At 40.8% G+C, this 13,076-nt stretch overlaps 1 protein-coding gene across 3 annotated transcripts in view; it reads left to right on the forward strand.

Moving 5' to 3' along the window:
* akt3a (v-akt murine thymoma viral oncogene homolog 3a) overlaps positions 1-12,726 on the forward strand; it is a 136,002-nt gene extending 123,276 nt beyond the window's left edge. For all 3 annotated transcript variants that reach the window (XM_029765201.1, XM_029765200.1, XM_029765202.1), the window contains 3 exons: positions 402-489; positions 822-924; positions 6,048-12,726. In XM_029765201.1, coding sequence (XP_029621061.1) covers positions 402-489; positions 822-924; positions 6,048-6,133 — 277 coding nt within the window. In that variant the 3' untranslated portion in view covers positions 6,134-12,726. The remainder of the gene's footprint in view (positions 1-401; positions 490-821; positions 925-6,047) is intronic.
* The last annotated feature ends 350 nt before the right edge of the window (positions 12,727-13,076 follow it).

The following is a 13,076-nucleotide window of genomic DNA, read 5'->3' on the forward strand; positions in this document are numbered from 1 at the left end:
CTGGACAGCCATACTACACACCCTGGACAGCCATACTACACACCCTGGACAGCCATACTACACACTCTGGACAGCCATACTACACACTCTGGACAGCCATACACACCCTGGACAGCCATACACACCCTGGACAGCCATACACACTCTGGCCAGCCAGACTCCAAGCAGCACTGCTCACCATCCAATAATGCCCCATTGGAAGTGACTCTACACTAGTTCTATTTAAACTAACTATCAGGGTTGAGGTCAATTCAGTTTTACACTCAGTTAACCCCAACCCTGCTAGCTTTAAAAAGCTTCAAGTCAATCATATCTATTCATCAAATTCAAAGTACTGTAACACTAATGTCTTGGCGGCAGACACACCTTTGAATAATTTTTGACGTTCTTTCTTTTCACAGGCTTGGAGGAGGTCCAGATGATGCTAAAGAAATCATGGGACATAGTTTCTTTACTGGAATCGAGTGGCAAGATGTTTATGATAAGAAGGTAATGCCTGTAATACCAGTTCTATAATATGTACACATTCATATTGTAGAATCACGTTGGGAGTCCTACAGGACTCCTGCTCTTTGCCCCTCACCAGTATGCATTCCTGATCATAGTTTTCTAACTCACTGTCTAGATAGAGGAAAGTTCTCCTTGCTTTTTCAGTGCTTTACCATCACAGACACAGTGCACACCTAAGATGATGCAACCCTGGTAGCAGAGGGAGGTGAAATGCATTGTGGGAGGTGTAAACTCGTTGCCTCCAGTCCTGCCTGTGTGCTGCAACACCTCTGTGACACAAGTGCTGTGTGTTTCCCTCCCCTCCTACCTAGCTGATACCGCCCTTCAAACCTCAGGTGTCGTCAGAGACAGATACCAGGTATTTTGACGAAGAATTCACGGCACAGACAATTACAATAACTCCCCCTGAAAAATGTGAGTGAAACTTTTTCTTATTCTTCTTTTTGCTAATGTTTAAAATGTGAGACACTGTCACTTGACACTGTACTCAGGCTATGTTAGATGTGCAAATGTCGTTCCATATGTTAGACGATCATGTCTTATTTTGGGGCTAGATTGTATCAGATCCACGCTAGCCAACAGCCGCATAGCAGTTGTGTTAGCAGTGTTGGAGGTGGAACTGCTGCGTTAGGGCTGTCAAATTCACAAGCGGCTCCTGGAATTCGACCTAAAATTAAACTTCAATCAGTATAAATGAAGGGGAGGAGAGAGGTCAAATAAGGATTTTTGGCCTTGAAACAATTGAGACATAGATTGGCACACATACACAATCAGAGGGTGAATGGACAAGACAAAAGATTTATAGTGCATTCGGAAAGTATTCAGATCCCTTGTCTTTTTCCACATTTTGTTACATTACAGCCTTATTCTAAAATTGATCAAATAAAATCAATCTACACACAATACCCCATAATGACCAAATGTATTTTTAGAAATGTTTGCAAATGTAAACATACAGTTGAAGTCGGAAGTTTACATACACTTATGTTGTCATTAAAACTAGTTTTTCAACCACTCCACACATTTCTTGTTAACAAACTATAGTTTTGGCAAGTCGGTTAGGACATCTACTTTGTGCATGACACAAGTAGTTTTTCCAACAATTGTTTACAGACAGATTATTTCACTTATAATTCACTGTATCACAATTCCAGTGGGTCAGAAGTTTACATACACTAAGTTGACTGTGCCTTTAAACAGCTTGGAAAATTCCAGAAAATGATGTCATGGCTTTAGAAGCTTCTGATAGGCGAATTGACATCATTTGAGTCAATTGGAGGTGTACCTGTGGATGTATTTCAAGGCCTTCCTTCAAACTCAGTGCCGCTTTGCTTGACATAATGGAAAAATCTAAAGAAATCAGCCAAGACCTCAGAAAAAAAAATGGTAGACCTCCACAAGTCTGGTTCATCCTTGGGAGCAATTTTCAAATGCCTGAAGGTTTTTTATTTCACCTTTATTTAACCAGGTAGGCCAGTTGAGAACAAGTTCTCATTTACAACTGCGACCTGGCCAAGATAAAGGAAAGCAGTGCGACACAAACAACAACACAGAGTTACACATGGAATAAACAAACATACAGTCAATAATACAATATAAAAAGTATATATACAGTGTGTGCAAATGAGGTAGTTTAAGGGAGGTAAGGCAATAAATAGGCCTTAGTGGCAAAATAATTACAATATAGCAATTAAACACTGGAGTGATAGATGTGCAGAAGATGAATGTGCAAGTAGAGGTATTGGGGTGCAAAGGAGCAAAACAATAACAGTATGGTGATGAGGTAGTTGGATGGGCTATTTACAGATGGGCTATGTGCAGTGATCTGTGAGCTGCTCTGACAGCTGGTGCTTAAAGTTAATGAGGGAGATATGACTCTCCAGCTTCAGTGATTTTTGCAGGTACTTTGTAGGTACCACGTTCATCTGTACAAACAATAGTGCGCAAGTATAAACACCATGGGACCACAGACCTGTCATACCGCTCAGGAAGGAGACGTGTTCTGTCTCCTAGAGATGAATGTACTTTGGTGCAAATCCCAGAACAACAGCAAAGGACCTTGTGAAGATGCTGGAGGAAACAGGTAAAAAAGTATCTATATCCACAGTAAAACAAATCCTATATCGACATAACCTGAAAGGCTGCTCAGCAAGGAAGAAGCCACTGCTCCAAATCCGCCATAAAAAAAAGCCAGACTACGGTTTGCAACTGCACATGGGGACAAAGATTGTACTTTTTGGAGAAATACCCTCTGGTCTGATGAAACGAAAATAGAACTGTTTGGCCATAATGACCATCGTTATGTTTGGAGGAAAAAGGGGGAAGCTTGCAAGCCGAAGAACACCATCCCAACCGTGAAGCACGGGGGCAGCATCATGTTGTGGGGGTGCTTTGCTGCAGAAGGGACTGGTGCACTTCACAAAATAGATGGAATCATGAGGACGGAAAATTATGTGGATATATTGAAGCAACATCAAGACATCAGTCAGGAAGTTAAAGCTTGGTCGCAAATGGATCTTCCAAATGGACAATGACCAAGCATACTTCCAAAGTTGTGGCAAAATGGCTTAAGGCCATCACAAAGCCCTGACCTCAATCCCATAGAACATTTGTGGGCAGAACTGAAAAAGCGTGTGCGAGCAAGGAGGCCTACAAACCTGACTCAGTTACACCAGCTCTGTCAGGAGGAATGGGCCAAAATTCACCCAACTTATTGTGGGAAGCTTGTGGAAGCCTACCTGAAATGTTTGATCCAAGTTAAACAATTTAAAGGCAATGCTACCAAATACTAATTGAGTGAATGTAAACTTCTGACCCACTGGGAATGTGATGAAAGAAATAAAAGCTGAAATAAATCATTCTCTCTACTATTATTCTGACATTTCACATTCTTAAAATAAAGTGGTGATCCTAACTGACCTGAGACAGGGAATTTTTACAAGGATTAAATGTCAGGAATTATGAAAAACTGAGTTTAAATGTATTTGGCTAAGGTGTATGTAAACTTTAGACTAAGTATTCAGACCCTTTACTCAGTACTTTGTTGAAGCACCTTTGGCAGTGATTACAGCCTCGAGTCTTCTTGGGTATGACGCTACAAGCTTGACACAGCTTTATTTGGGTAGTTTCTCCCATTCTCCTCTGCAGATCCTCTCAAGCTCTGTTAGGTTGGATGGGGAGTGTCGCTGCACGGCTATTTTCAGGTCTCTCCAGAGATGTTCGATCGGCTTCAAGTCCAGGCCACTCAGGGACATACAAAGACTTATCCCAATGCCACTCCTGCGTTGTCTTGGCTGTGTGCTTAGGGTCGTTGCCCTATTGGAAGGTGAACCTTCACCCCAGTCTGGAGGTCCTGAGCGTTCTGGAGCAGGTTTTCATCAAGGATCTCTCTGTACTTTGCTCCGTTCATCTTTCCCTTGATCCTGACTGGTCTCCCAGTCCCTGCCACTGAAAAACATCCCCACAGCATGATGAAGCCACCACCATGTTTCACCTTAGGGATGGTGCCAGGTTTCCTCCAGACGTGACGCTTGGCATTCAGGCCAAAGAGTTCATTCTTGGTTTCATCAGACCAGAGAATCTGTCATGTGCCTTTTACTGAGGAGTGGCTTCCGTCTGGCCACTCTACCATAAAGGCCTGATTGGTGGAGTGCTGCAGAGATGGTTGTCCTTCTGGAAGGTTCTCCCATCTCCACAGAGAAACTCTAGAGCTCAGTCAGAGTAACCATCAGGTTCTTGGTCACGTCCCTGACCAAGGCCCTTCTCCCCCGATTGCTCAGTTTGGCCGGGCGGCCAACTCTAGGAAAAGTCTTGGTGGTTCCAAACTTATTCCATTTAAGAATTTTGGAGGCCACTGTACCCTTGGGGACCTTCAATGGTGCAGATCTTATTTTTGGTACCCTTCCCCAGATCTGTGCCTTATATAGACTGATGTTTCTTTCCAAACCATGTCCAATCAATTGAATTTACCACAGGTGGACTCCAATCAAGTTGTAGAAACATCTCAAGGATGATCAATGGAAACAAGATGCACCTGAGCTCAATTGAGTCCCATAGCAAAGAGTCTGAATATTTCTGTGAATAATGTCTCTTTTTTTTGTAGATTGAGGATTATAAAACATTTATTTTAATTATTATTTCTAATTACCCCTTTTTCTCCCCAATTTCGTGGTATCCAATTGGTAGTTAGTCTTGTCTCATCGCTGCAACTCCCGTACAGACTTGGGAGAGGCGAAGGGCGAGAGCCGTGCGTCCTCCGAAACACAACACAACCAAGCCGCACTGCTTCTTGACACAATGCCCACTTAACCCGGAAGCCAGCCGCACCAAAGCGTCGGAGGAAACACCGTACACCTGGCGACCGTGTCAGCGTGCACTGCGCCCGGCCCGCCACAGAGTCGCTAGTGCGCGATGGGACAAGGACATCCCTGCCCGGCCAAACCCTCCCCTAACCTGGACGATGCTGGGCCAATTGTACGCCGCCCCTGGGTCTCCCAGTCGCGGCCGGCTGCGACAGAGCCTGGACTCGAACCCAGAATCTCTAGTGACACAGCTAGCACTGTGATGAAGTGCCTTAGACCACTGTGCCACTCGGGAGGCCTGTAATTTTTTTTAATCCATTTTAGAATAAGGCTGTATCGTAACAAAATATGAAAAAGGGGAAGAGGTATGAATACTTTCCGAATGCACAGTAAGTGCCTTTGAACGGGGTTTGGTAGTAGGTGCCAGCCGCAACGGTTTGTGTCAAGAACTGCAACACCGCTGGGTTTTTCCACGCTCAACAGTTTCCCGTGTGTATCAAGAATGATCTACCACCCAAAGGACATCCAGCCAACTTGACACAACTGTGGGAAGCATTGGGGTAAACATGACCCAGCATCCTTGTGGAACGCTTTTGACACCTTGTAGAGTCCATCCCCCGATGAATTGAGGCTGTTCTGAGAGCAAAAGGGAGGGGGGGGAGAGGGAGGGAGGGGGGGGAGAGGGGGGGGGGGGGGGGGGGGGCAACTCAATATTAGTAAGGGTGTTCCTAATGTTTGGTATACTCAGTGAAGGTTGTATTCTCATTGGTCAACGGCTCAACCAAATATTACCCAATAATCCACGTTGAAATGACGCGTTGTGCCCAGTGGGTCATTTACAAATTCGAACACTGAAATATGATGTAATCTACACCTCATTTGGCAGATATAAATCCTCATTATTTTGTTTAATGATTTTCAATTTGAGCATCATTATTTCTATATAGCCTACACCTTGTCTTTCTGAACTTCTAACTCGAGTGGAACAGGTGTGGCTTCGTGACAATGATCACAAGAGCAGCTGCTCACCGATTTGACAGCTCCAGCGCAATTACACCTTCGACAGTGCCAAAACATCAGCGATGAGGGTGTCGGCTATCGCCAGTTAACGCTTGATCTAAATGAATCTAGGCCTTAAACATGCTCACTAGAGCATCAGAGAGGCTTAAATAGAATCACTGTAAAAAGGTTGAATTGCATGATTGAAGTGAGTAATGTCCTGTTTGTCCCTCCCAGTTGATGAAGATGGGATGGATTGCATGGACAACGAGCGGAGACCACACTTCCCCCAGTTCTCCTACTCGGCCAGTGGGAGAGAATGAGCGCTGTATCCAGACAGTACTGCACCACCATCAGTACCAATGGAAGGTTACAGTATAAAACCAACCTAGCCTGAGCTAACCCCTCCTCTCTCCATTTGGGTCATTCCATAGTGAGCATGGAGATCCATCACTGTACGTTTTATGTGTCTGTTTTTTCATGGGGATTTTGCATGTGTGGTCAGACAGAAGTTCAGCCCTGTTGGTAGTTTCCCACAGTTAATGGTGCATTTCTTATGGAATGCTCCTTTTAAAGCCTTGAAACTGACTCAAGATGGCAAATGGGTTTGTTGTGTTGTGTGTCTTTAGTTCCCTTGGTCATTGACTTCTGAGATCCAGTTCTATCTACTGTAGGAGACTGACATTCCTGGTAGGGAGAGCTGCTGTCTAGCATTCTCATTTCACATAGGACAGTATACTATAACTCGAGATTCACAGGAGATTCTCCATTTGTTTGCTGTGTCATAATCTGCAACGGTCCTCATTCTTCTGTTGATGACATTTGGGTTTACACATTATCGTTTGGTTAGCTAACATCTGTGTTGTGTGTGTGTATAGAAATACGTTATAATGTAGGATTAGAGATTTTTGCTTTCAGAAGTCAAAAACTGCCAGAAAACGGTTCACTCAGGCTACACAGAGATCAATCTGTCTTCACCTCAGTATACAGGTCACCGGTACTGCTATCTTTACTCTGCAGGTCAAGCTACAAGCGCTAACTATACAAACCACCTCCACCACTTCTCATGGACACTATGACTGTAGTCTCACGTATTATACTGTTACGTCATTTTGTTACTTATTTAAGGTGTGCAAAAGTAAAACTCTAGTCTCGTCTGCTATTTGTTGATAAGCTGTGATTTTTACTTTCTCCTCTCGCCTGTGAAATCAGTCATTCGAATAGTGTGAACGCTTTGGGATGTTGCTCTGCCAATGTTATGTATGAATGGGAGTAAATGTTTGTGTACTGTGTATAGAGATTTTAAGAGAGCCTGAAGGCACAGCACTGTTGGCTGTAACCTCCTGTGAATCCGAGCTGTGCGTTAGCTGTCAGGAACAGCCAGGTTCACCTCAGCCTGTCTAACAGTGAGGATGCGAGGAAGAGCATTCTAGGTATGTGTGTCAGGGTTATCTGGCTGAAGGTAGATGCTTCCCACAACTGAAATGATGTAAAGCTTTATTTCAGACATATCATCGCTAGAAAATAAAAGCATTCAAAAACTCAAATGTATCAATGTGAATGAGAAATGCAAGATGGTGGCTGTTTACTGTCTAATGCTCCTGTAAGGGGAGTGGCTAATGGGGTTTGTGGGTGGGGGGGGCTAAACCTGTAAGAAGGGTGAAGGAATTAGAATTATCTGACCGGGGTGGGGGACATACTGTATAACTATGATTCAATGGGGACAAGTAAGAGGGAGGTATTGGCACTGTTTGATTTGGACCACAGCAATGGCTTCCTGTTGTTTTATTTATTTGTTCTTCTTTTGTATAACTGTTCTTGTTATATGATTAGGAGTAATGTCCAGTCTTTTGTTCTGGATGAAAAAGGCACCTCGAATAATGGCTTAAGAATGTAGAAGCAAAGCCTTCATGTTGTCATTTTTGTTCAAATTTTTTGGGGGGGGTTTGTTTCTTTGTTCTCTTACCAAAATATGACGACAATGAAAAAGACAGAGCAGACAGCATATTAAAGAGTTCTATCAGTACCAAGGTATTATTATTAAATATTTTCCATAAGACTTTTACATTTCATGGGTATCTAACCTGGAATGTCTAAGTGGTATTAAAACCTTTAAGTTCTCTTCTCCACATACAGTATATAAGGGCTGTATAAGCTTCAACTCCCTTTCCAACTGGTATGACGCTACTGTTGTCTTCTAGCATCTGAGCATTCCTGTAATACATGTAAATACATGAGAATGGCACAGAAAAAGCTTCCTCAAACAGTCTAATTTACTACATTTTAGTTGCTTAATAACACACTGCACGTTTAGGCCTTTTTCTTTACCTCTGCTTTTTAGAACAAGAAAAATATGACATTAGAATGAATAACTTAAGCATTTACAAAGGGAATATATTCATTGGCTCTATGGTTTTAAAGTCAAGAGATTTGTAAGAATAGGCGTAGATGGAGAATAGCTATAAAGCTTACTGAAATAATGAGTATTATAGACTGTGACCAATGTTCCAGGGGTAGATACACTGTAGACTGTTTGGTAATGAGTATTATAGACTGTGACCAATGTTCCAGGGGTAGATACACTGTAGACTGTTTGGTAATGAGTATTATAGACTGTGACCAATGTTCCAGGGGTAGATACACTGTAGACTGTTTGGTAATGAGTATTATAGACTGTGACCAATGTTCCAGGGGTAGATACACTGTAGACTGTTTGGTAATGAGTATTATAGACTGTGACCAATGTTCCAGGGGTAGATACACTGTAGACTGTTTGGTAATGAGTATTATAGACTCTGACCAATGTTCCAGGGGTAGATACACTGTATAATTAACTTTATTTTGTGGCTGACTACTTTGGGATCTTGTAACAGCCTTCAATGCTACATAGAATGTAGTTTCCTTAACATTATGGTGTTGTATTACCGTTTTACCATAGCTAATAGTCAATGACCAATCATTTTTTGGGGTCATCATTTTATTGAAGTGTACCACAGTCAGCATAGGAATCTTCAAGTGATAGTCAAGTCAACCACCTACTCTATGCTGACTGGCATCATTTGATTTATTCTAAAAGTGTACAACATTCAGTAACTTTAGCTCTGTGGATGAAGAGCCATAGTATTCAATGGTACGTAACACACCATCCTGTATAACTATGTCTTTTTTTGCTATTTTAAAGCTAGTTTCCTTCAATTCTACACATTCTGCCATGTCTTATGTGTGTTCATGTCATATCTGAGTGACTCAAACATTACAACATAATTAATGGGCTAAAAAAGCATTAGCTGACATGGGCTAGTTGATCTGGACATTTCTGACAAGTTAAATAGGTCTCTAAGGTCTACAATGACAAGAGGAAAACTACTGATGCACTACCCATTTTTTAAATGGCACCTTGTGCATTCTACTATTACAACTTTCAAAAGTTGAAAGCCCTACTAAGTTCCTAGGGGAACCACTAAGGCACAACTCCTATCCACTAGTCATAAGTTAGCCTTGCTTAGCATCAATGTGACCTACTATTATCCATTGAAAGGACAGAGTTTACACATTCCTGATTTCCAGGTTACATTCAAGTTCCATTTCAGATGTGATATAATTTAGGTTCAGTATATTCCACCAGTGGTTTACAAAGCAAGGAGAACGTAGCCTATCATGCTAATGTCAGAGCAGAAGACAAACCATTTTTGTAGCGAGAGATATCCTGTCTGTGAAGGTATGAAAAGAGTTAGAGTGAATGTAGTGACGTGGACCAAAAAGACCAAAGCAGATGTGACATTTCTCCGATTATTACACATTCCCAAAGGATGAATGATTGGTCTTATATTCATTGTAGTTGATGGGGTCCAATAAGAGGGAAAAGAGGAAGTTGAGCAAGAGAGAGTCTATTGAACAGGTATGAGGGCCATAACTTCAAAAAGTGTGACATGATTGGTCCATATTTAAGCCACTAGAGAAAGTCAATTTTTTGTTATTGTTGCATGGAACAGGTGTGGTTTTGAGATTATATTGCAAAATGAGCAATGGTGAATCTTGTTCAGTTGTGATACAAGTAGGAAGTTAACTCTTCTCATAAGAGAAGACCGTGAAATTTGGGAAAGACATTATTTGTCTTAGCAGTTAATTGTTCATGATTGAATGTCAGTCTTGTTTTATTAATATGGCCAATAATGTATCGTAGAAGAATGTGGAGAGAAACTGAACAATGTGCTGTGATCACTAACCCCTAGGCTTTCAATTGTGTGGTCGTCTGTTATGGTTGAGTTTTCCTCTTTGTCTTCCAAGATGCATTCCTTTTTTGTTTTTGCTGGTATGTGTTTTGACTAAAAAAGAAACATTTCACCATGTATGATTAATAGAGGCTTTTATGGCTTACAATGTGATTTTGAATCATTTTTATTTAAACTTTTTTTTTTATCAATGGACAACTTGAATTTGAGTTTATTTTTTAATTGAATATGGTTGAGTATAATGTTTTGGGGTATTTAGCAGTCCTGGTCTTTAGTACTGCAGCTGATTATGGACGAGGGGGAAGGAAGGGAGGGAGCGTTACGGTACTGTCTCTTTCGCCATACTATTCTTTTTTCTGTGAAATTCTGTTTCCTCCACCATTTGTCAAAGTCACACAAAGAAATAAAATCTTGCATAATTATGTCAGATGCTTGATTATGTTCCTGGGGGAGAAGATCCGCGTTAAAGCTTGATTTTAAATTTAAAGGCAATGTTCCCGCATTGCGGAAACTGCATTCATGTTAAATGCTGCATATGTTGGCCCAAATCGGAAATTGTCTTTACATTTTAACGCAGCTCTTCCACGATACGGATTGAATCCAACCCTTAGTCCCCCTTAACAGAAACTCTCATTCCAAATTGTAAAAAAAAATGCAAACTGAGAAATCGTGATCAGTGGTGAAAATATCTTGTTGACAGACGCTACGATACCATCCTATGTTATGTGCATCTGACAACGAGAGATTACTGTGGCACTGCTTCAGACACAGAAGACTTCACATTTCGCTTGGCTGAACTGTGACTATTGCTGGCTTCACGTGCTTGTGGGAAATAGGAAACTGGGATGTCCAACATGACTGTGTTCAAGAGAAGTGCTTTTGAAGTCGGAACAATTCTTCAATCAATAAGCTTTTAGCTAGCTTGATAAGCTTGCTAACATTGCTAATAATAAAGTTTGCTAGCTTGCTTTATATTGACAATATGGTCAGACTTGCTACATTATTCACATTGATAAGGTTATTGTAAAAAACATATATTGTCATCTTTTGGTTGAAAAGGTAAAAGGTCAGTGGTAAGACGTGGCAACTCGGGGAACAACCTTTTCTCTGAGTTTGCCACTTGTAATTCCGACTTGGAGGGTCATTCAAGTGAATTTTCCCACTGGGAATTAGGAGCTTCCTATAACTCCGATAGCACGTGAACACGGCAATACTTCCATTTCATCCATATGAATATGCACTTGTAAAAAAGGAATAGACTGTTTTTATAAGGACATATTTGAGAACAGGGAATTTCAAGGGGGAAGCTAATGTGGGCAAGGGCAATTGGCCAAAACGATAATACGCTTTGTGTTATTACATTTAAAAAACTGCTTTCATGTAAATTGCTCCTTTTATGATTTCAGAGAACTGAAAATTGCCCTTACAATTTTTTTTTTTACTTTTAAAGAAAAATAAGAGAATTACTTGAAAGCACAGTCCCTCATGCAGTCCATGCTTAAATGAGTTTATTGTTAAAATATTGTCATAATGAAGTGTGATAATAACAAGGCCAGGAGAGGCTGCCGGGAGACAACTTCAGCTGAGTGACACTGACGAGGTCTTACCTTTCTACTGGACATGTCTTACCTGTTATTCTAAGAGAGCTCAGTTCCACAGGAAGGTTGGACGTCGGCAGTTGCACTCAGTCTCAACGATTCAATTTAGAACTCGCAGATAAAAAACTAAATGTAGCTATATGTGAGGAGGATGCGTAGAACATCCACCTAGAAATCCCAGATGTTTGTTTCTGCGGGTCATTAACAGAGTGATGTTCAGTTCCACTGGGTGAAGCATTCTAGTGCCGTTGGCCATCTCCAGGGTCAAAGGTCTGGGGTGAGCTGTGTGATCGCCTCCACTCCGACCAACGACAATGTGGGTTCTATTCTTACTAACTGCAGGGTCTATATATAAATCTATTTTACACCTCAGTGTACACACTTTGCTGCTACTGTTTGTAATGTCTACAACAGATTTTCTTGTCATCTTGCTCCTGGTAGTGTTATGAACGAGCATGAATTGTAAAGTATTTATTTAAAAACAAATCGCTGTCAGATGAAAACCTCATCTCCAAAACTGAAAACTTTTAGGAAATTGAAAAAACTGCCATATTTTCCCATTAACGAACATACAATTATGAACTTTCAAAAGCTATTTTAAATACATTTTATTGGTCCTAGAGTCAATGTTCAGAGTACATTGAGTGGACTTACTGCTTTCAATACATGTAAAAAAAAAAATAAGGCAAAAAGTGGAGTTACGAGGTTTTCATCCAACAGCGACGTAATAATAACTTGTAATTAATTTGATGTCCATGTAGCTTCAGAGTTTGACATTTTCTTGATCTTGCTAGCTCTTTCATTAGATCCACGTTAAGAGATAGTCGTGTGGTTAAGGATTTTAAGCAGAAGGGATGAAGTATCAGAACAGAGAACCGTTCTAGTACTCCCTGTCATTAAAGAATACAAACCTTTTCTTTCCCCTTGTGAATAGGACCCATAAGGATGTGAAAATTATATGATCTGCAAGAAAGTGTTTTTGTACACTGTACGTCCTTAGTATTTTTACACGTAAATGTATATGATAGGGATACACATTATTTTCCTTCTTACAGACCGCTTAAATAAAGCACCTTGTCAATCTGCTATCTTTGTCACTTACTTCTGAGTACTCGTCATACTGTATTTCTCAATGAGAAAAAATATAGTTATCACACTCAATAACTCAGATTGAGCAATATTTTCAACACTGTATGTAAAATATTTATTGGAATTTTAACTGAAGTTTATATCAAATATTGAAATGACATTCTACAACATGCAGCTTTTACCACGTAAAAACCTCATCTCTATATAAAAACATCAAACACTACAATTTAGGAACAATACAAAATCTGTAATTCCAAATGCAATTTTTGTCTATAGAAAACCCTCATATTAATCTAAGTACACACACTCAGCAGGGCTGTGCTGCTGCTGTTTCTGCATGGCTGAGG

The sequence above is a fragment of the Salmo trutta genome, chromosome 10 (genome assembly GCF_901001165.1).
Source record: "Salmo trutta chromosome 10, fSalTru1.1, whole genome shotgun sequence".
NCBI classification, from domain to species: Eukaryota; Metazoa; Chordata; class Actinopteri; order Salmoniformes; family Salmonidae; genus Salmo; species Salmo trutta.